The 24758-nt window shown below is 38.2% G+C and overlaps 1 protein-coding gene and 2 gene segments (V, D, J or C); 1 reads left to right on the forward strand and 2 right to left on the reverse strand.

Annotated features, from left to right (window-relative positions):
* Positions 1 to 9771: 9771 nt before the first annotated feature.
* Positions 9772 to 11038, reverse strand: LOC130414567 (putative nuclease HARBI1). Its single transcript, XM_056740531.1, has 4 exons — positions 10986 to 11038; positions 10405 to 10493; positions 10196 to 10307; positions 9772 to 10121 (listed from the first exon to the last, which is right to left on the reverse strand). The coding sequence occupies exons 1-4, from the start codon at positions 11023 to 11025 to the stop codon at positions 9994 to 9996; spliced, it is 369 nt and encodes a 122-aa protein (XP_056596509.1). The 5' UTR covers positions 11026 to 11038; the 3' UTR covers positions 9772 to 9993.
* A 2109-nt stretch (positions 11039 to 13147) lies between these two features.
* Positions 13148 to 14667, forward strand: LOC130414568 (Ig kappa chain V region K16-167-like). The segment is given in 2 exon segments: positions 13148 to 13208; positions 13312 to 14667. Coding segments are annotated over 2 exon segments (372 nt in total).
* A 794-nt stretch (positions 14668 to 15461) lies between these two features.
* Positions 15462 to 20317, reverse strand: LOC130414703 (immunoglobulin kappa constant-like). The segment is given in 2 exon segments: positions 15462 to 15784; positions 20269 to 20317. Coding segments are annotated over 2 exon segments (372 nt in total).
* Positions 20318 to 24758: the final 4441 nt, after the last annotated feature.

Consider the following 24758-nt stretch of genomic DNA (forward strand, 5'->3'; position numbering starts at 1 on the left):
TACTTATTTCACAATTTACAAATGTTATAATGATCCAAATGATTTGAGGGAAAACTGTCATGAGTCTGCCTTCATGTCATGTCTATTATTGGTTACCTTGCCATTTGTTTTGTCCCCGTCGAGGGAAGTTTTGGTTTCTGTGTTATATGTATTGATAGTCCCGTTTTTAATTGTCTTCCCCATCGTGGGAGTTCCATTTTGTTTTTTGTAATAAATTCTTCTGTTTCCTGTTCTTCGCTGTCTGCACCTGGGTCCTCATTTGCAAATCATGACAGAAAACATATTTTTAATTACACAAAGCAGCATCAAACATCTTAAAACACAAAGAAATAATTTGAAATTCAAAATGAATTCTTTCGGAATCATTTGTTAAACTTTAGTTTAAAAAGATAAACAACAATAAAAAATGTATAGCGATTGCACACTAACATTTAGAAATAATGTAAACATTTAAGACGACAAAATTTGTTATGCTTTATAATAAAAATATTGCTCCAGAATGTATCAGATTATAACATCAGATAATGATGATTATGAAATATGATTTTTTAATAAGATTACTGACCTCAGAAATTTCAAAGAAATAGAAATAGCAAAAAAAATCACATTTAACGTTTATATATAAGTAGTGTTACAACACAGATGGATAAAATAAATGTACTTACTGACTGCTACTGTCCTTAGGGCCAATGTGCGAAATGGCACTTGTTGTTAGCTCCACCAGTTTGTCGAAAGTCTTTTTTTATATTTCATTTTTATTACTTTTTGGAAACAAACAAAACAAACATATAAACATATGCGTACAGAAAAAAAATGTAAATGAAAAGAAAATGAAAAGAAATGTAAATGAATCAGTAAATAAAAAGAAAAAATAGCAACAGCCACACAGTTAGTGAGCAGCCATAGTTGTAGTGTTGCAATAAAAAATATATATAAGTAAATGCATAAAATAAAATGGAAGGGAAAATGAAAGTATATAACTTAGAAAATTCTGTTTCGACAGTGGTCAGAGATATATCATACAATTTATAATGCATATCAGTCCGGGATGGCTAAGGAGTCAGAGGTCCCTGAAAGGTTCACATGTTCTCCTCTCTTGCCTCTCAGGTAATAGGTACACTGTTCTAAGCGCAATTTGTCATTCAATATTTCCTTGAACATAGCAAATGTTGGTGGTCTTTGCTGGTTCCAATTGAGTAAAATACATTTTTTTCCAATAGATGAGATAACACCAATTTTTCTAACAGACACGGGATCAAGTGTGACGTCTAGCTCTGTGCCAAAAAGGTATTGTTTGGACGAGATATCCGTTGACATTTTCAAAATTTTTGAGGTAAAGTTATGTATCTCTTTCCAAAAGTACTAAAGTTTTCTGCATTCCAAGAAGAGATGCAAAATTGATCCCGTGTTTTACATCGGCGACACCTTGGTGATGCACTAGGATACATCTTACTCAGACGGAGTGGGGTGAGGTACACCCTGTGCATAAATTTGAAATTCTGTTCTGAAATTTGGTTACAAGATTATGGGGTAAAAACATTTGTGCATACGCACCCCCATTGGTCTTCATTAAGGTCACACCCAAGGTCCTTTTGCCACACATTTTTGAGTGAGGCCACAGGGGGAATCATGACGATCCAGTGAGAGCTGCCCAGCCTTGTCAAGAGTACTTATCATATGATGGATTTGCAAATATTTGTAAAACTCTTGTCTTGGAATCTTAAATTCTGTGGTTAAATCTGAAAAAGACTTGAGGGAGCCATTCGTAAACATATGTTGAAACTGGAATACACCATATTCTCCTATTTTTAAACAAGGATTTACCAAGACTGGAGGGCAAGTCTGGGTTGGAGGAAAAGGAGCTAAAATGGAGATTTTGGCAGAACATCAACAAAACTTCTTTACATAGTGCCAGACCTTGAGTATATGAACAATATAGGTTCTTGTCACTGAATGTTATGCGGTCATGTTATTGATATAGGGTAGGGAGGTCAGAAGCGTAGGGAAACAGATGTCTTTTGCAATGTCTAACCAGTGAGCAGTTCTACGTTCGTGTAGCCAGTTAATCATCTCTTTTGCTCTACTTAAGGTTTTAAAGGATATTCGAGGTGCCAAGTTCTTCCAAATAAATTGTATTACTTTACTTATGGATTTAAAAAAGTCTTTCTTCAAGTAACAGGGTAGTTATTGGAATAGTATGTTGAAACTACTAAAAATCCCTTCTTACAAACAACATAAAATAGAGACTGTGTCTGTCCCCCGGATTAGCAAACATAAGATAATGCGTAAACCTCTTGAAAGTAATTTAATAAACGTTAAACAAATCAAACATGAACAAAATACAGATAATCAACTGTTACGACTCGGATTGCTTAATATTAGATCTCTCTCAAATAAAGCACTTTTTGTTAACGATTTGATAACCGATCATAAAATAGACATGCTTTGTTTGACAGAAACATGGCTAAAGCCAGATGATTATATTACTCTAAATGAATCCATGTATCCATGTAGACAATGATACAGATGCCTTGGGACTGGCTTTCAAAGACACTCTTAACTCCATGGGCGTTAGTCAACTTGTGTCAGGACCCACTCACCTTCGTAATCATACTTTAGATTTAATACTTTCTTATGGTATAAATGTGGACGATGTTAAAATCGTTCAGCAGAGTGAAGACATTTCGGATCATTATCTGATATTATGTTTGCTTCACTGGCCTACGGCTGCAAATCAAACTCCTTGTTACAAATATGGTAGAACGATTACCTCAACTACCAAAGATGCGTTTCTCGATAATCTGCCTGAATTGTCTAAAATATCTAGCATGAGTAAAAACGTTGACGATTTTGACACTACTATTGAACATTTCAAAAATTGGGAAATATTAGACACAGTTGCTCCTCTGCGTTTAAAGAAAATTAAAAATAGCAGCCCAACACCGTGGTATAATGAACACACTCAGACTCTAAAAAAAGCATCCCGGAAAATGGAGCGCAACTTTAAGAAAACTAATTTAGAGGTATTTCGTATAGCATGGAAGGATAGTACTCGAAATTACAGGAATGCCATAAAAACGTCTAGATCCGCCTACTTTTCAACACTAAAAGAGGAAAACCATCACAACCCTAGGTTTTTATTTAACACAGTGGCTAAATTAACAAAAAAGAAGTCGTCATCGACGTCAGATTCTGATTATCAGCATAACAGTGATGAATTTATGAACTACTTCACGAGTAAAATCCAAGATATAAGAGAAAAAATTATAACAATGCAACCTGTAGTGAAATCCGCTGAACAAACTAACTACAGCACCCCTAAGGAGAAATTGCAATTATTTTCTACAGTAGATCACGATGAACTGTCTAAAATCATTAGATCATCCAAATCAACAACATGCATGCTAGACCCTATACCTACAAAACTACTGAAAGAAATGCTCCCAGAAATTATAGATCCTCTTCTCAGTATTATTAACTCATCTCTGACATTAGGACATGTGCCTAAAGCATTTAAGGTGGCTGTTATAAGGCCTCTTTTAATAAAAAAAAAACTTGACCTTAAAGAACTAGGGAATTACAGGCCTATATCGAATTTACCTTTTATATCTAAAGTTCTGGAAAAAGTAGTTTCAACTCAATTATGCTCCTTCCTCCAAAGGAATGACATTAATGATGAATTCCAGTCTGGATTTCGAGCATGTCACAGTACAGAGACTGCTTTGATAAGAGTTACAAATTATCTGCTTTTAGCGTCTGACCGTGGCTGTATTTCGTTATTGGTGCTACTAGACCTCAGTGCTGCATTTGACACCATTGACCACAGCATACTTCATAGACTCGAAAATTACGTCGGCATTAACGGAATAGCATTGAAATGGTTTAAGTCTTATTTATCCGACCGTTTTCAATTTGTAGCAATAAACAATGAGGCGTCCCGCAAATCACAAGTCCAGTACGGTGTACCACAGGGCTCAGTTTTGGGGCCTCTGCTCTTCGCATTATACATGCTACCTCTAGGAGATATAATAAAGCGACACGGAATTAGCCTTCACTGTTATGCTGATGATACTCAACTTTATATTTCCTCGAAGCCTCACGAAACCAAGCAGTTTCATCGAATAAAGGATTGCATAGTTGACTTAAAAATGTGGATGAGTAACAATTTTTTACTACTAAACTCGGACAAAACAGAAGTGTTACTTACTGGACCGAAAACTGCTATGCGTAACAACCAAGAATACTGTTTAACGATTGACGGATGCTCCATAAAATCCTCGTCATCAGCTAAGAATCTTGGCGTTGTATTCGATAGTACTCTGTCATTTGAAAGCCATGTTGCCAACACATTTAAAATTGCATTTTTCCATTTTAAGAATATATCTAAATTACGTCATATGCTGTCACTGTCAGATGCAGAGAAATTAATTCATGCATTCATGACATCAAGACTAGATTACTGTAATGCACTTCTAGGGCCTATTACAAAAACTGCAACTGGTTCAAAACGCGGAAGCTCGAGTTCTTACACGTACAAAAAAGTATGAGCATATAACCCCGGTTCTGTCAACCTTGCACTGGTTACCTATAAAGCATCGCATTAACTTTAAGATCTTGCTTATTACCTATAAAGCCCTACATGGTCTAGCGCCGCAGTATTTGAATGAACTTCTATTGTATTACAGACCTCCGCGTACATTACGCTCTCAGGCGTCCTGTCAGTTGGTAATACCTAGAATTTCAAAATCAAGTGCAGGTGGTAGATCCTTTTCTTATCTAGCGCCTAAACTTTGGAATATTCTTCCCTGCACGGTCCGGGAGGCAGACACACTCTGTCAGTTTAAATCTAGACTAAAGACTCATCTTTTTAATCTTGCATACACTACACCTCCATAATATTAATCCTCAGAGGATTTAGGCTGCATTATTTAGATCAACCGGAACCAGGAACACATCCAACAACAAATGATGTACTTGCTGCATCAAAGAGTGCAGAACAGTACTCTACTCTCAGCCAGTCTGGTCTCTTTGTTCCAAGGTTACCGCAGGATGCAGTTCATGCCCAGACCTGATGGCAGAGCTGAGAATGGGAAGCGGTGACCCGACATGAGCTAAGAGGATAGAGCTGGATAAAGGACGCGACAACTTTGTTTTTCCTACAACATTTCAAATGCTATTAGATTGTTAATGATAATCTTAAATCCTTCATTTTTATATATTTATAAAGCCTTGTTGTGCTAGCACTGTTGAGCTTGTGCAGAGGCAGCAGCTTTTGCCAGAGGGGAACTGGAATCCCCTGGTTGGGCCTGGGTTCCCCTGAGGTTTTTTTTTCGATGGGAGTTTTGGGTTCCTCACCACCGTTTGCATATTATTTTGCACTATCTGCCTGGCCGGGGGGGCTGCTTTAGAATTCATACTTGTATTCAATGTGTCTCATGTGCAGCTGCTTTGTAACAATGAAAATTGTAAAAAGCGCTATATAAATAAAGTTGAGTTGAGTTGAGTTGAAACATGGGAAGATATTCATTTTTATCACATTGATCCTTCAGGTTCGAATGCTCTAAATTATCCTTAATCTTTTTAAGAAGTGGGGGGTAGTTTACACAAAACAAGTCTTTTAGCTTGGGAGGAACGTACACTCCAAGATATTTAAGTCCATTCTGAGCCCACCTAAAGGGTGAAATTGTTTTTAATTGACTGGTTATTGACATGTTTAGCGAGAAAGCGTTGAATTTTTTTAACGTCATTTTGTAGCCTGATATCTGCCCAAATTTATTCAGTAGATCGAGCACTATTGGTACAGTGTTCTCTGTATTTGAAAAATACAAAATTATATCGTCTGCATATAAAGAGATTTTGTTATGTATCTTACCAGTGTCTATTCCTAATATCTCTAGTTCGTATAGCTTCTGCTAGCGGTCCTACAGCTTAATTAAACAAAAATGGGCACAGAGGGCAACCCTTACGACATCCCCTTTGTAGGCCAAATTTCTCAGTAAAATTGCCGTTTACACACACCATTGCCTGTGGGCTACATAAATCCTATCCATCCAATTCATCTGTTGCCAAAACCAAATTTCTTTAACACAGAGAACAGGTATGGTCTCTTAGAACAGGTATGGTCACTCGACTCTATCAAACACCTTTTCATAGACCAAGGATATTATCAGTGCTGGTTGATTGCGCAAAGCGGAGTGGTCAATCACGTGCAGCCTTCGAAAATTATCAGTATCGTTTCGTGCCTTAATAAAGCCGGATTGGTCTGGGTGGATCAGTTTGGGCATTAAGTCCTCCAGCCTACAGGCGATTCATTTGGATATAATCTTGAAGTCGACCGGGAGCAGCAAGATTGGACAGTAGGAAGCGCATTCGGCAGCATCCTTGTCTTTTTTATATATTAGTGTTATAAGGGTTGTCCTCATTGTTTCAGGAAGATTGCCATCAAGTACAAATTCTGCAATTATGGGCATAAACAAAGCTTTTATTTGGGTCCAGGAGGTCTTATAAAATTCAACCGGGCATCCGTCTAGGCCTGGCGATTTTCCAGAAGGGAACGACTGGATAGCCTCCTCAGAGGCAAAGGAGAAGTCAGCTGTTTGCTGTCTTGTTCCGATAGTGGGGCAAAGACATGTCTTCTAAGAACGAATTAATATTATTAATAATATAGTTGTTTCTAATTGCGTATAAAAACCATGGAAGGAAGATTTAATTGACTGTATGTCATATGCATATAAAATGCATATGCATTTTATAGTACGTTCGGCATGCTCCCTTTTGAGTTGGTAGGCTAAAAGCCTACTTGGTTTATTACCGGACTCGTGATAGCGTTGCCTTGTGAAAGTTAAGAGTTTTTTAGTGTGCTACGTCTGAAGCAGGTTAAGATTATTTCTGACAGCATTTAGCTATATCCAGTTCAACTCTGTAGGTGATTGTTTGTGAGTTTGCTCTAAGAGTTCCTTCTATAATTGGTCGGTCTGTTGAATTTTAGATTTTTTCCTTCTGGGGGTAAATGAGATCAGATGCCCTCTGATCACGGCTTTTGCTGCATCCCATATAATTGCAGGAGTAACAGGAGATGCAGCATTATCCTTTTTGTATTAATCTAAACACTGTCTAATATTTTTACAGGCATCAGTAACTGCAAGAAGTGAAGAGTTAAACTTCCAGTATCTGGTTGAGTGTGCCCATTGTCAAGTGAAGATACATCGGAGCATGATCTGATATAAGAAGTGCACCTATGTTACAGGATGCGACAAAGGAGAGATAGGTCTGCAGCAGAGAGAAGTAATCTAACCGAAGGTAGCTTTTGTGTCTTGCGGAGTAAAAAGTATAGTCTTTTGCGGAAGGGTTGAATTCCCTCCATACAAGGCCTGCGGTTTTGGAGGCTGTCATCAGGGTCTTTGATGCATTGGGGTTGTAAAAGCAGGTGATCTTAATATACACTTGATCCCCCTTGCCACAAGCAAAAACAAAAACAAAACAAACAGCAAATCAAAACAAACAAACAACAATTTTTTTGGAAAACTGTAAGAGTAGAACACAATAAATGCACAAACTGAGAAACATTTTCCCCGCCACCGCTACAGCAACACCCCGGCCCCCAAACGACCAGACACCTCATGGAACAACAAGTGTACATTAACCCTTAACTAGTATGTGAAACAATATGTATCCCCAACAACACATTTCAGGTTCAAGTGGTTATACGCTATTGTTATATACTTAACCAAAAAATAAAGAAGACATGTTGGCTCCCTATGTATACATTTGCATATATATAAAAAAAAGCGAAGTGCTTTCAGTTCAGTTAGCACATCGGCTATGTCTGGCATGTTGTTAGCATCGGCACACTCTGCTGTCACCGTCTTCGCGCTTTGTGTTCATACGTGCTTTATTAAAAATGTTAAGTTCCTTCACTAAAGGGGCCTGAGACAGATTCTCATCCAGATGGATTGGTTGGGTTACTAGAATTTGGAGGTAGTTAATATGCAAAGTTGTAGAGAGCTCTCCTCCCACGCAGCCACCTTTGTCGAGGTCACGTGCGCCCCCCGTCAAAAGCTTTTCTACGATGCATCACACTCCTTCTTTGATGGAAACCCTACAACACTTCAAAAAAAGACTACCTAATAAACAACAACAAACAGGTTAACAAAAGTTCAACAGAAATACAACCACATTTACAATACATAACAGAATATTGTTAAAAGTGCTATAAATACAGCATAAGAACAATTGAATTAAAAGGACTGCCTTTTACATACCATCTTCTTTGTTTTTCCAGGCTGCTCATTGAGTTCACTTTCCAACTTTTAAAGATCAAACGATTCGGACAAAGGGAGGTCAAATTCGCTTTCATCTGGAAGTTCCTCTCTCAATGACAGAGTACTGCACTGCATTTGGTGGTTTTTAAGAAGCATCAACAGTTGTTGCTTAAGTACTTCTGGGGCCCGTTCTTCGTACGTCGCTTATTACATCCGAGATCAAATGACACATCCGAGATGATATCATCGTGCTAATCATGATCCGGCTAATTGGGTTCTTCGAACACACCTGCTGTTTATGATTAGTATCGCTGGATTGAGTTATCTGAGATAATTGCGCGTTCATGCGCTTGTTTAAAAGGGGATATGTATCGATAGTAGAAACAATGATCAGCAACGCTGCTATTGGCTGCTCACATGGCAAAAGAGCGCGCTCAGTTTTTCAACGCAGCAGAGCAAGAATTATTACTGGAAGGGTTTGCTTACAGTAATAATTTGAAAAAATAATTAAAACGCCAGTGGAGAGGGCTGGCAAAAAGTAGCAGACAAATTAAATGCGTAAGTGTTCCATGTTATGGTTATATCACTTACAATTACAGTATATAGTCTTATTTTAATAATTTCATATATATTTCAATTTTCGTAAATAATTTGTTGCTGCGTTAAATTATGTCTATAATCCAAATTGCTTGTACAGTCATTTCGACAAATAAATATTGAGTTAATTTCTTTGACTTGTGAAGGTGAAAGCTGTATAACTAATGTAATTTTTTTTGCAATTTGATATTGATCATATTTTCTCCTTGTGTATTGTAATGCCATTGAGTTCTCCTCTTTTGTGTAGTTTTACATAATAAACCAACACTTTTATCTGTTCCCAAGAAAGTGGTGTCTGAAATATGTGCAGTAAGTGGACATTTATAACTTTACATCAAAAGGAAAGAAAGTGCAACACTTTGTAAAACCCATTTTTCTTTTGCACAGGACAGTGAAGAAACCCTCTCAGATGACTGTCCTTTGGAGGAATTACTTGTAAGTGCACAAATAACTTTATTTAATTTATAGGTGTGGACACATTATTTCTGACTGCAATATAGGAGGAGGAAACGCCTACAGACAGGCCTACAGCACAAAAATATACAGAGGTCGGCAGTCTACTTTTCCTTTTTCTGTTGCATGAGGCTTGTTGAGTTTTTTTTTTTTTTAATGGCACAGGGGGATATCCGTACCCTATATAAACAGAATCTTCAACATAAAATTGAGTATTTTGCTCTTAAAAAAACAAAAATTAAGGGGAGAAATTGAACTTGACACCTTAAAGAAGAAAAAACTGGCACTAGAGATTGAGTTGCTTCAAAAGAAACTTCAGAGTAATTGCTTAAACCCTATTTTTCACAAAGAGCACTATTGCTGCCCTTGGATAACTATATATCTTATTGCAGGCAAAAGATGACCATCACTGGCTTTTCTTGAGAAACAATCATTGAAATAAAACTCCATGAACTAAGCATGTTGTCTTCTATTATTCATTTAATGAAAGTTTATGTGTAAAAAAAAGAATTCATAAAATCGTGTTCCACAATACTGTCCTGTGCAGCTCTGCCACTATTGGTCCAAGTGCACTGGCTGGAGGTCATCATCAGGCTGCACCTCCACCACAGGGGTCCTCTCCAGGTGCAACCCTCAGACCCTTAAGACACTGAAATCTTCCTTTAGTTGGCCAAAGGTCATTTCAATGCGTGGCCTTGTCCTGGCTAGAGCTGCATTGTAACGGGTTTGTGGTCCAGGGAATGGTGTCATGAAGTACTGCCTGCCTGAAGGCATAGCCCCTGTCGCCAAACAGGATCCCATCGTCAGCACCTGGGAAAATGCAGTTTTGATAGGCTCAGAATAAAATTATGTAATACAGTGAGTTTTAAATAATTTTTCCTTACCACGTTCAAATAATGTGCATAAATGTGACTCTCTGAAAATCTTGGAGTCACCCACAGAACCAGGCCATGTGGCTTCCACATTTGTGATGTGGAACATGGAGTCGCACACCATCTAAAATATTTGAAATCAGTCTGCATACTTTTTGATTACGTTACTTTTATTTATTTATTGCTTATCTGGAATATGAATAATTGTTATAGTAATTTACTTGCACATTTACACTGTGAAATCCCTTTCTGTTCAAAAAATCCCCTTCATTTGGGCCAGGTGGGGCCTTGATGGGGACCTGTGTGCAGTCTATGGCACAAATAACATTAGGGAAGCCTGAGGAACAAATACTGTAAGTCCTAGGCTACTTTTTGGCATGATCATGATTCCATGATCTTCATTAACAATTATAATGTACCTGCAATGGCAAAAAAAAATCTGCTTCACAGCCTGTGGTCTTAAGTGGCATGGAAATACCACAAAGCCCCCTAAAAACTGTTTGAGTGACAGATAAACTTTGCGAGTGGCACGACATACAGCATTTTTACCCAGGTATTCTGCATCTCCAATAGTGTAAAGGAAAGTGCCACTCGCAAAGAATCGCAAAGCTATTCAAACTGTGCAGTTGTTAAACCCCGACTGCGACGAACATTTAACGTGTGGCTCCAACAAGTTGATAATGTATATTACACCCTACAGAGAAAAACGATATCTCTCAATCAGTAGATTATCGCGCTAAAGGATCCTGTCGATCTCGCAAAAAGCGATTAATTCGAAAAGCTCTTTGAATTATTCTGGTACCTTCAGCAACGCATTCCTGACGTAAAAACGGACAAGACATGTCTGCGAAAGACTTCCCATATCACCTCCGCGTATAAAGCCGTGATCTAATCCTGTTTACATGAAGTAAGCCTGCTCCCGAGCAGGTTCAAGCTTACGGACCTGTTGCTATGACAGCAAGTCCAGGATGAGCTTCGAAGAACCAAACAATCCAAGATCATGCCAAATCGTCAACAATCAAATCCAGCTAACCGAGTTAGCGACGTACGAAGAACAGGCCCCTGGTTCTTTCAGATCTTCGGTCACCATAACTGGGAACACAAAAATAATATACGAGCATACATCAACTTTTCATATAATGTTTGGTTAAATAATCAAGACAAATGAGTCTTAAAATGCATCCATTGGAAAACACGAAAACTAAAACCTTAACATTAGGTTCTTCTAGAGGCTATTATATATTTACTCTTTGCTAACTAAGATGATGAAGTGTGGATGAAGTGTGAATACTTACAAAGAATTATGTCAAGTACCACATCTCCAACCTCAGTGGTAGAAGGCCAGAATATGTTCCTAGAGGTGCTGGGACTCGTTATAGTATCTTCTGAGCGTCTGCATTGAGTTCTCAGAGCTTTTGCCATGGTAACAGGTGGTGATGGTACTGTACAACAAATATAAAACATAAACACATTCCTGTCCAAACATGCAGATCCCTGCTTTTGTAGCACATACTGTGTATATTACAGCCCTTAAGTGGTGTTAAAAATGATTTCCAATATATTTGTATAGTTTTTTTGACCTCTAGATGGTGACAGAGCATTACTTTCGGAACATTCACTTACTGTAGCTGTCAACCAAATAGAAGAACAGATTAAATATCTATCCAACAGTCCTCAGTGATTGATACTAACAGGTTTGTAATCTCACCATTGAATTCAAAGTGCTATTGATCATACCTAGTATGAACTTTAAAGACATAATAAAATCACTAACAATAAAGAAGTGAAACTTGTGTGTTTCAGTTCAGATGACTGAACCAATCAAACATTGACACTGAGAGTGTTGAGCTGAAAATCACATTTGCATTGACAGGATAAAGAGACTCTGATGTTCTCAGAATAGATCAGCTCTGTCTCCAGAGATCATGTTCACAACACAACACCTGCATTTCACATTTACTGCTACATGAACCTTTACACAACTATTAAAACTATTAAGAATCATGATACAGGACATTCCTGCACAAACACACATGTGCTTTTCTCTGTTGTCTGAATGAAGCTGTTAGACACAAATGTAACATGTTCAGAAGCTTTATTGAATGTTTCAGTAAACACAGCACATTGAAAGATGTCACAGTGGTTTGACACACGAGCTCTCTTTCAGTATTGATCTGCTGCACTAGACTCATGAATGATGTCTGACACTCAGATACGACTCATCAACACTCACAGCCGCTATTGTGAATCTTGTTTATGGTGTTTGACTCTACAAACATACACCCCTCTCTCTTCCCAGCGTGCTTTGCTGAGGGTCAGGATGCTACTGCGGCTGTATCGGCCGTCCTGCTCACTCTCTTCACTGGTGTGAACCCCTTCAGTGACCTCTGACCCCTCAAGTGTCCAGCTCACCAGCGCCCCCTGTGGAGAGTAAGAGCTAAGCAGACAGAGCAGCGCTGTTGAGTTTTCAGAGATCTGCAGAGAAGAGGACGACAGCAGAGACACTGAGGGCTTCTGAAGACCAGCCACAGGACACAAACACAATGAAAACAACAACAATGCACATCTATCACATTTTACTAATTTTCTGTACGTTGAGTCATTTATTGACAGTTTTTCACTTCAGTAATATACACCAGTCAAATATAATCTACTGAAGCTATTGTACAAAAACCTTCATTACACCTGACTGAATACAAACTAAAACAGAATATACAGCGATTACATCAGACACCAACAGTTCAGGAGATCTTTGAAGGATTCCATTTATAATTATTGTTGTTGTTATAGTTTTGTGTCTTTGTACATTCAATAATTATAGTGCACTAGACTGAAGCAGAAGAATCCTGCCCACTTCTTTGCATTGTGATCACGTGCTTCAGTGCTCTGAGAGTGTTTATAGTGCTGTGAGTTTAACACTTCATGACTGACAACACAACACAATCTTCATCAACACACAAACCAACAAGAACAACAATGACTTTCAGCATCATCTTCATCTGGACACTCACAGTGTTTGCTCAAGGTTTGTGTAGTAACATTTTTATCACGATTGTTCATTCATTGAAGAGTGAAATCTTCATTTGTTTCAGTGTTGTCTTATATTTCATTCTTGTTGTTTCTTTCAGAGTGTAGAGGACAGTACACTGTTACTCAGAGTCCATCAATAACAGCAGTTCAACCAGGACAAAGTGTTCAAATAAACTGTAAAGTCAGCAGTGCAGTGTATAGTAATGTCTTACACTGGTACTTACAGAAACCTGGAGAAGCTCCTAAACTCCTCATATATAACACCAATAGCCTCCAGTCTGGAGTATCATCTAGATTCAGTGGCAGTGGATCAAACACAGATTTTACTCTGAGCATCAGTGGAGTTCAGACTGAAGATTCAGGAGATTATTACTGTCAGAGTGAACATTATATCAACAGTAAATATGTGTTGACACAGTGATAAAGAGTCGTACAAAAACCTCCGTCAGTCAGACTGAACAGTGACTGCACTGATACACCTGACACATACTGCAGCTGCTGAGAGACGAGAGTTTCTTTAAATAAGAACAATTGTATTTTGTTTTACATTATTTTTTAAACCTTTTAGCAGTTGTTTATTTATTTACTTTTGATTATTGTTTTTTTTTATTGGTTTGTTGCAATTTTTACAAGCAAGTTACAAAACACTACACAACAGATAATCAAAAATACACTTTTTCAAACATTTTAGCATGTTTACAAACAGTAACTGTCTTGCATAATGTTATCAAATTCAAACTTTTGATTTGCATCTCCTATTATTCTGTTTTATATATTTGTCTCATTTAATTCAACTGATCTTAGTGTTGAATTATTGAATCATTTATTATCTCCATAGATTTTTAACTGTTCTTATTGTTGTCTGATAATGTTTAAGTTACAGTTGTATTTTCACCATCAACATGAGCTTGTCACCTGTAACAGTGCGTGCGGGGAACACTCGAGAAACACAGATAATCCAAAAGGGTTTAATATTATCCAAGAGAAAACAGGCAGACGCACATCACCACATACATAAACATGTATTTACATTAACAATACCGTACAAGGAGCCAAACCAAGAAGAGAACTTAAATAATACAGATAACGTAGAGTACAGATGATGGGGATCATCAGAGATGGGTGCAAAGGATTATGGGGAGTGTAGTCCAGTGGTGAAAGAGGGCAGACAGTGGATTATGACATCAATCTTCTTCAAGACATGGATGAAGCTTGTAATGATATAACCGCAGAGCAACATCAAGCCTGGATTCTTCATACCAGAAGGTTTTTCCCACAGTGTCTGAACAATAAGAACATTCGCTGTGATTTTGATGGAACTTTATGTCTAAATGTTGAAGATTGGCTTGATGATAATGAATATTTTTTGGTTTCAGATATCCATTACTGTTATTTCCTTTTTTTACAATGCACCAACAGTATTGCACAAACTGTAAAATAAACAAAAAATACTTTCTTCTTACGTAGTTAAACTACTTTGATACATGTTTTTTCATGTTTTAGCAGCATATATATTTTTTAATATGGCTTTTGCCAGTTTATTTGGGCGTAAGTGATTCATTTATTTTGATGTGTATACACATTTACATTCATTCAGCACTGAGGGGGATTTAACACCTGTATCTTGTGTTGTTTGAACTGACTGTTAGTTAAAAAAAGATATTACTGTTGTGTTTCGGTGATTAAACCTCATTGTTCAATTACATATATTTTTGAAATTATGATTTTGTGGAATGAAAATTTGTGCAACTAGAATTAAAGAATGACAAGAGTGAAAGTGTTACAAGTGTGAGCACCTTAACTTTCTGTAGTAAGAGTTTTCAAAATGTACAGAAAATTGAACCAAATCAATATAAAACATATTATTTATAATAATGAAGTAAGTATTATCAATACGAGAGTTAAATGTTAAACTAATACTGCAAAAACACTAAATAACAAATCATATTCACGACAATGATAATAGTTCAAAATGTTTGGTTTGGAAATTTACTCCATCTGCAGGTGTTTTCATTGAGTGACACTTATTAATAAAAAAAAATACAAAATCAAAGATTCAATATTATTTTATTTGTTGAATTTTGATAAAACATTAAGCAGTGACTGAATAAAGCAAACATGCACTGGAGTGATATGTTGTAAAATTAATATAGAATCACATGTGAGACATGAGTGAGACTCAGATGAGAACAGAAGTCAGAGGAGAGAGAGAGAGAGAGAGAGAGAGAGAGAGAGAGAGAGAGAGAGTCTAGTGTGAACACTCATCATCTCTCCTGAATTCTCCAGTGACTGTATGACTGGGATCTTTGTGTTTGGCCTCACAGCTCACTGAGAGCACTGAGCTCCACTCCTGCTCAGAGAGAGTCAGACTGCTGCTCCAGCTGTACAGACCGTCCTTCTCCAGGAGCCCAACACTGCTGTCCTGAGATCTGCTGCTCCCGTCCACCTTCCACATCACACTCCAGTCTGAGGGGAAACCCTTGTTGAGCACACACATCAGTGTTGCTGTTTTCTTTGTGGAAATCTCTTCACTGGAGGGCGGCAGGACGCTCACTTTAGGACGAGTGAAGCCTGACAAACACACAATAGTCACAAACTCACAGAGAGAAACAAAAATCTTTATAATAAGATCATAATATTAAATAATAAATAAATATGAGATCTTTCATTCATGTTAATCTAAATGTTTATACAGTATTAACAGGTGCTCTGAATCACCAATATAATGTTTATAAATTATTTTCGATTTTAGAAATGATCAGTGTGGAAAACATATTACCTTTGTGACATTTATTTATTTTGATTAAAGATTAAAACAGAAATTAGAAAGTACCTGTAACATCAACTACAGTGACAAAATCTTAACAACATTTCAAATAATCATAAGAGTCAAATAACTGGTTTTGAAAATTATATCCTAACAATTTATTAAATACAATAAATAAATACAAATATAAATAGTTTTCGTAACTCAGAATACTTTTAATTTGATTTTCTATTTTCACGAGACAAGTTTTATACATTTTTTAGCACACAATTGTTTATAGTTTTACAAATATGAGCCAAAACTTAATCAGAATAGGAATCTGTGCAAATAATTTTAAAACACTTGTTTTCATTCTTCCACATTAACTACATAATTATGTATAAATCATTAAACACATCTAAAGCTTTACTCACCATATTGTGCCGAAAAAAAATTCCTAGGGTCTCCGTTTCAGATTTGTAAGTGCAATTTTACACAGTCATGAATCATTATTATAAAATTTTATATTTCATAGTTTATCTTAACATGTGAAAGCAGAAATATTTTATAATATTATTAAATGTTTTTACTTACTGCCAACATCCAGTCTGGTGCCGCTGCCGAATGTGTACCACAGTGATACAAACTAATAGAGCAACTGTACAAAAACCTCTGAACGCTTCAGTAACTGAACTATAAACACATCACAAACACATCTTTACACTTTATCACACATTCACACATCATACACATTACATTTCATTTAATCTCCTGATTATTTATGACAAAATATGAGCTTATTTTACAAAGGCTTTTACATAACCTGAGAATTTTCATTGATGAAAAGTTTTAATTCAAATGTGACTCTCATGACCTCAATCCTCAAAGTATGAACAAGGAAACAATATTCAAAGTTAAAGCATTACAGTCAAATTGATGATGTAAAGATATGATGATACAAATACAACATCATAATCAATAATATAAGAAACATATGCACATGACATATACAAGTATCTTTATTAAAACATACACATTATTTATATTACACATAACACACAATATTCACATGATCTAAAAGATACAGAACACATCACAAGTCCAGTGTTTGTCTGTGTTGAGGTAAATGATACATGTAGAGAGTGAGTTTGCATTGTGATCACGTGCTTCAGTGCTCTGAGAGTGTTTATAGTGCTGTGAGTTTAACACTTCATGACTCACAACACAACACAAAACAATCTTCAGCATCACACAAACCAACAAGAACAACAATAACTTTCAGCATCATCTTCATCTGGACACTCACAGTGTTTGCTCAAGGTTTGTGTAGTAACATTTTTATCACGATTGTTCATTCATTGAAGAGTGAAATCTTCATTTGTTTCAGTGTTGTCTTATATTTCATTCTTGTTGTTTCTTTCAGAGTGTAGAGGACAGTACACTGTTACTCAGAGTCCATCAATAACAGCAGTTCAACCAGGACAAAGTGTTCAGATAAACTGTAAAGTCAGCAGTGCAGTGTATAGTAATGTCTTACACTGGTACTTACAGAAACCTGGAGAAGCTCCTAAACTCCTCATATATAACACCAATATCCTCCAGTCTGGAGTATCATCTAGATTCAGTGGCAGTGGATCAAACACAGATTTTACTCTGAGCATCAGTGGAGTTCAGACTGAAGATTCAGGAGATTATTACTGTCAGAGTTATCACAGTGATGATGTGTTGACACATTGATAAAGAGTCGTACAAAAACCTCCGTCAGTCAGACTGAACATTGACTGCACTGATACACCTGACACATACTGCAGCTGATCATACAACACACACACACACAACACTGATCACTAATAACGCAATACTTTTTTTATAGTTATGAAGATTATCAAAAGTTACTTCATCATCTATACTGACTGCTGAAGAATCAGAATTATTTAACCAAGATGATCGTTTATTTTCTTTGCATCAAATTAATAATGAACATATGTGACCCTGGACGACAAAACTATCGTATGGGTCAATTTTTTCAAATTGAGATTTTACATCATCCGAAAGTTGAAAAAATAAGCTTTCTATTGATGTATGAGTTGTTATAATATGACAATATCTGGCAGAGATACAAACGTTTAAAACTCAGGAATCTGAGGGTGCCAAAAAATATAAACATTGAGAAAATTGCCTTTGAAGTTGTTAACAAGAGGCAATTGCGGCAGGCCATTCACAAAAATAAAGTTTTGATATATTTACGATAGGAAATTTACTAAATATCTTCATGGAACATCATCTCTACTTAATATCCTAAGGATTTCTGGCATAAAAGAAAAATAGATAATTTTTATCCATACAAAGCATTTTTGGCTTTTACTAAAATTGTTGCCGTGCTACTTAAGACTGGTTTTATGATCCAGGGTCACATATTATCAGCAAAACATACACTGACTACATTATATGAGATGTTTTTCCATGTTTGTGTGTTTTCTAGTAACCAATATATCTAATGATCTTTATGAGATAAACGCTATGAACAGCAGCTGTTTTTGAATGAGAGTTCAGTGTTCACATCAGTCAAGAGAATTTTTTTTTTTTTTTTTGATCAGCGTATTCTTTTATTTAAATTCATGATTTATGTCAATCATATATGTGCACCCGCAACTTTAATAACAAGAAAACCACTTACAATAAAGAAGTGAAACCTGTGTGTTTCAGTTCAGATGATTGAACCAATCAAACAGTGACACTGAGAGTGTTGAGCTGAAAATCACATTTGCATTGACAGGATGAAGAGACTCTGATGTTCTCAGAATAGATCAGCTCTGTCTCCAGAGATCATGTTCACAACACAACACCTGCATTTCACATTTACTGCTACATGAACCTTTACACAACTATTAAAACTATTAAGAATCATGATACAGGACATTCCTGCACAAACACACATGTGATTTTCTCTGTTGTCTGAATGAAGCTGTTAGACACAAATGTAACATGTTCAGAAGCTTTATTGAATGTTTCAGTAAACACAGCACATTGAAAGATGTCACAGTGGTTTGACACACGAGCTCTCTTTCAGTATTGATCTGCTGCACTAGACTCATGAATGATGTCTGACACTCAGATACGACTCATCAACACCACTGATGGTCAGTAACACGTTAGTGTAATCCGATTACTTTTTTCGAGTAACGAGTAAAGTAAGGGATTAAAATTGCAAAAACAGAAATTAGATTACTGTTACTTTCCCGCAAGCAGGCTACATTACTGCGTTACTTAACCGTGATTTTGTTTTGTGAGACTGTCTCGTGAGTTGTGACTTATGAGCGATGCGACATCAGTGGTAAACACCGACATGTGTAATTTTAAACAAGAGACAGAATGGAGCGTGAGAGAGAGCAGGGCCATGCAGCATTTAATGCTTGGAAGTACCGACATTACTTTGAATTTGACTCGGTAAAAGGTGACAAAAACATCAGCATCCGCTGTACACTCTGCGTGGGAAGAAAACTTTTATCTACAGCAAAAGATTCCACCTCAAATCTAAGCAACTCACTGAAAAACTGAAAGGACCGCTGCGGCTACCACATCCAATTCCACAGGGCGAACCTCCGAGATTCCCTCTCCTGCTAAACAGGTGAAATTAGAATTAAAAGCCACCGGTGCTTAGTGCTGCTGAGCTGAAGAAGCTCGTCGCTGGCTATATTGTCGAAGACATGCTGCCAATTTCCACTGTTGACTCTGAATCGTTCCGACGCATCGTAGAAAAAATACTGACCAAACACGATGTCAAGCTGCCGCTGAGAAAGTCATTTGCAGGATACCTTGAGAGAGAATACGACATAACGGACATATTTCCTCCCTAGCATGAAAGAGAATTAAAGGCAGGCACACCTATGATGTAATTGGAGCAGAGATTGAAGAAATCCATTCATCATATGGACTGCATGACAAAGTGACAAAGCATCTAATTTTACCAAAAGATTCAGAGTGTGTCAGCCCTGTAATTTGGAGTCTGAATCTGAAAATGAAGAAGAAGGTGATGATGAGGAACCGACTGTTTCAGACGTCATAGAAGCTCTTTCAACCGCATCTGGTGATGGACAGTTTAGCCTCCCTCCACACTACATGTGTGCATCACACACAATTAACCTCATTTCAACAAGCGATGTTGACAAACATCTAAATTCCTGTGCAAACACCAAGGCTGTATATAGGAGTAGTATTGCAAAATGCTCTGCTCTTTGGACTAAAGCAAGTCGATCAACATTAGCCTCTGAACAGGTGGAGAAAGTCAGACGCAGGAAACTAATGGTACCTACATCCACAAGGTGGAATTCTCTGTACGAGGCCATTTCCAGAATCATCACTATTCCGATGAATGAGCTGAATCCCCTGTGTGTAAAACTGGGAATCAAGTGCCTTGATGAAAGGGAATACCTATTCTCACAAGAGAACTGCAGTGTGATGAAGCCCCTGACCGTAGCACTGGACATCTTACAAGTGGATGAGTGCACCTATGGGGCTTTACTACCAACACTCACAAGCCTGATGTCAAAGACACTTGCCCTGAAAGATGACCTCTCTAGAATGACAGCCAGCCTTCCAGATGTCATTGTAAAGGTAAGATTAATATTTGATAATAGATTTGGAGGATTTGTTGAATTTATTATACCATTCATGGTGTGCAGATCTTACACTTTGTTTGTTTTAAGCAGTGAGTACAATTATCAAAATGATAGAATATAATGAAAGATCAATTATTCATCCCCTGTTCAATATCAGGGATATTGATCATTGTAGTAGAGTAGGCAGGGCGAGACCGTGGTTCGAGTCCGGTGAGTAATTGTGAATTAGCGCCAGCTGTGCGCACACCGGGCTCGAATCACCTAGGAGATCAGGAGCATATAAAAGGAACGAGCGACCGGACCGTCGATGAGAGAGGACCGGGCCCAAACTTGTGTTATGTTTGTATTTATATTTATGTTTTGTTCGCCGGCGGTCGTCCGTGAGGGGCCGCCGGCTGTTATATTTATTTATTAAATGTTTAAAATGTCTTCTGGTTCCCGACTCCTTCCTTCTCTTTTATGGAGATGTATTACAATCATCATTAATAATGAATATTAATCTTAACATCAATAGAAGATGAAATAAAGAGGTGAAAACAGCCTCAAAAATCTCATACAGTATTAATAGCACATAATATGGTTTAGGTTAGTAGAGCTCACAAAATAGTTAAAATATCCAATTTATATACTAAAATAAATATAATCTTAGTTATATCATATTGTATTTTACAGGCCATCAAGATTCGTTCTGATGCTGTACTGGATAGCCAAGATGGACTTCTTGCAGCGGCCACTTGTCCCAAGTTCAAACTTCGATGTCTGAGAGATGAGTGTTGGAGAGAGCATTTGAAGGAGCTTCTGACAACAGAGTGTCGTAAAGCTGCTCCTGCAGCTGACAATGCTAATGTGTCCCAACTGACAACCAGCCCAACTGAAATTGACTTTTTTGATTTTGAGAACCAGCCCACAGAAAGCTTCTCAGCAGAAAAGGAAGTAACTGACTATTTAAGGTCAGGGTATGAGCTTGAGATTCTGAATCAGTTTCCAAACCACAAAAAGATGTACATGAAATACAACACTCCAACTCCATCCAGTGCACCAGTGGAACGGCTGTTCAGTTTAGGTGGATTGGTGCCTTCCCTGAAAACTGTGTGATAGGAGGTTTGAGAAGCTTCTGCTGATGCGATATAACCACTGTTTCACTCCGAAAGAAAACAAAAAGACACAGGGCCTTGTCAGGGTAGCCATAAAATGAGACTGGACTAACAGCCTTAAAGTGGGATGCAACAGCATTTTCTGTTTTGGTAAAAAGAATAGGTTTAAATGTTTAACAATTTTCTTCAAGACAGTTTAATTTTTGTTTGTAAAGTTAGAAGATTGAAACCAATAAAACAAGTTTTAAAAAAGAGAATGTTCCATTTGATTAAATTTTAAATGATGGAATATGCAGAAAGAATAGAATTAGACTGAAAGGTCGCTTTATATCATATTCAGGTCGTGTATCATGTTTTTGAAAAGTAAATTAGTAAAGTAACCAATTAATATTTCCAAGTAACTTGAGCAACACTGATCAACACTCACAGCCGCTATTGTGAATCTTGTTTATGGTGTTTGACTCTACAAACATACACCCCTCTCTCTTCCCAGCGTGCTTTTCGGCCGTCCTGCTCACTCTCTTCACTGGTTTGAACCCCTTCAGTGACCTCTGACCCCTCAAGTGTCCAGCTCACCAGCGCCCCCTGTGGAGAGTAAGAGCTGAGCAGACAGAGTAGCGCTGTTGAGTTTTCAGAGATCTGCAAAGAAAAAGACGACAGCAGAGACACTGAGGGCTTCTGAGGACCAGCCAAACCACAAACACACAATACATTCACAATGAAAACAACAACAATGCACATCTATCACATTTTCTCATTTTCTGTAAGTTTAGTCATTTATATTTTACTTCAGTAATATACAACAGTGCAAATATCTACTGATGCTATTGTACAATAACCGTCATTACACCTGACTGAATACAAGTAGAATATACAGCGTTTACATCAGACAACACAACCAACAGCTCAGGAGATCTCTGAAGGATTCCATTTAGTATTAATATTGCTTTTTTGTTAGTTAGAGTCTATATATTGTCACGGTGTGACAAATGGTATATGGAACTTATTCCCGTTGAAGCCGTGTTTCCGCTGGGACACTTTGAGTGTAACACCGGTCCCAGGCCTGTGTGTGCGTCTGTTGCCATGACAACCCCAAATGACCGATTGGAAACAGGTGTGGGGAATTTACCTTGGGGGTTTGAGTGAGGTCCTGTCAGCACTTGAGAGAGTATAAAAAGCAAGAGAAAGAGACTGTCGGTGTGGTTCTCTCCCGTGAGAAGTCGTTTTATCGAGTGGTTGCAGTTATTGGAGTGCGGGTGAATGAAGAGGAGAGTGTGGACTTGATGAGGGACTCGAGGGCAACAGAGGGAAAGTGAAATATCCTGTTTGCATTGGAGAGGAGCTAGGTAGTCGAGAACTGAGTCTCGTAATTGCATGTATTCGACACTGAATTGGATGTGGTTTGGAGTGTGTGGATCACGATCATAAATGTCACCGAGTGGATTGTACTGATTCATTGCCGACCTCCTGTCTCTTTCTCCATCATAAATGGTGATGTGAACTCTGCCTGTGTTTGTGAAGAAAAACATCCCGAAATACCCTTTGCAGCATTGATGAACGCGGCCCCCTCGGACAGAGACCCAAGGGTGAGTGCGGGCTTTAAATTGCACGTCGTGAAGTGAGATTTCAGTGCCTAAGATTGACGTTTCCCCCACCTTATATGCTAGAAGTGGAATTGCTGTGTGTGTGGAAAATACATTCCCTTTGCTGTGCACTCTCCCTGTGCTACGCTGGTCTACTGTCAATAGTGAGAGTTCTGTGTCATTGCTCTGTTCTAACTGAGTGGATGTTGAGGAATTATCATCTGGACTCTGAATTTACCCCTCTGTTTGAGTGAATAAGAGATGAGATGCCTTGTTGAATTGTTCGTGGTCTGTCTCCGTAGAAGTCCCATTCATCCCGCTGACGTTGAGTCTGCTGTATTCCTGCAACGCAGCCGTATTGTGAGAAGTGCTCACTCCCTTCTATGCACATGAACTGTATACCTTGTGTGAAGCACCCTTTCTGTCTGCTCCAGTAGAGGTCCCGTTCAGCCCATCGACTTTGAGCCTGCTGCAACCTGGGAGCCCACCTGTGTGGGGAGAAGTGACTGTCCCTCTGCTGTGAATGTAAAGCCGGTCCGTTCTGTCTGGAATATCCACTTCATCTAGGCCAGAAGAGGTCTTGCTCAGCCTGTCGACTTGAGTCTAGGGAATTCCCGCAATTCATCTGTATCGTGAGAAGTGTTCGTCCCCTTCCAACTCATGTGAACCGTATGCTTACTTGAAGTATCCCTTCTGTCTGTTTCAGTAGGAGCCCTGTGCAACCGGTTGACTTCGAGTCTACTGTATCCTTATAGTCACCTGTGCTAAGAGAAGTGGCTGTCCTTCTGTTACGAACGGGGTTGGTACACTTTGTCTGGAGTATTCCTCTGTTCCAGTTTCTGTGCCTGTGGAGAGAGGGAGGTTGAAATTATTCGCTTACCCTTTAAAGATTCCCTCGCCGCCCCATCATCAGAGTGTGAATCTGCTGTATACGTACCTGACCGACGGCCATCTGCTCCGGATCTCGTACCTGTGAAGGAAGGGAGGTTGGAAATATTTACTTACCAGAGAGACTTACCGGGCCGTTCGCCTGTTTACTGCATCTCCACCTGGGAAAGACCTACCTGACAAATTACCTGTCCACCGCCCCATTCACTACAGGGCCCGCACTGAGGAAGAGAGCGGGAGAGACCCTGGTTGTTGTACTGTTCACCTTCGATTCCTGAGGGCAAGAAGGAAGAAGATTTTAGACTAGGATTTTCAAATTGCTTTTACTTCTAAATAAAACTTGTTGAAATTTTATTCTGTCTCCGATTTCTCCCTCTGATACGCTCCTCGAGGTGGTCCTGGTTCAGGGGTGGGCGTAGTCCGGCTTGACCCATCCCGACCTGTGACAATATATTCAATAATTATAGTGCACTAGACTGAAGCAGAAGAATCCTGCCCACTTCTTTGCATTGTGATCACGTGCTTCAGTGCTCTGAGAGTCTTTATAGTGCTGTGAGTTTAACACTTCATGACTGACAACACAACACAACACAATCTTCATCAACACACAAACCA

This window comes from Triplophysa dalaica, chromosome 24 (assembly GCF_015846415.1).
Source record: "Triplophysa dalaica isolate WHDGS20190420 chromosome 24, ASM1584641v1, whole genome shotgun sequence".
NCBI classification, from domain to species: domain Eukaryota; kingdom Metazoa; phylum Chordata; class Actinopteri; order Cypriniformes; family Nemacheilidae; genus Triplophysa; species Triplophysa dalaica.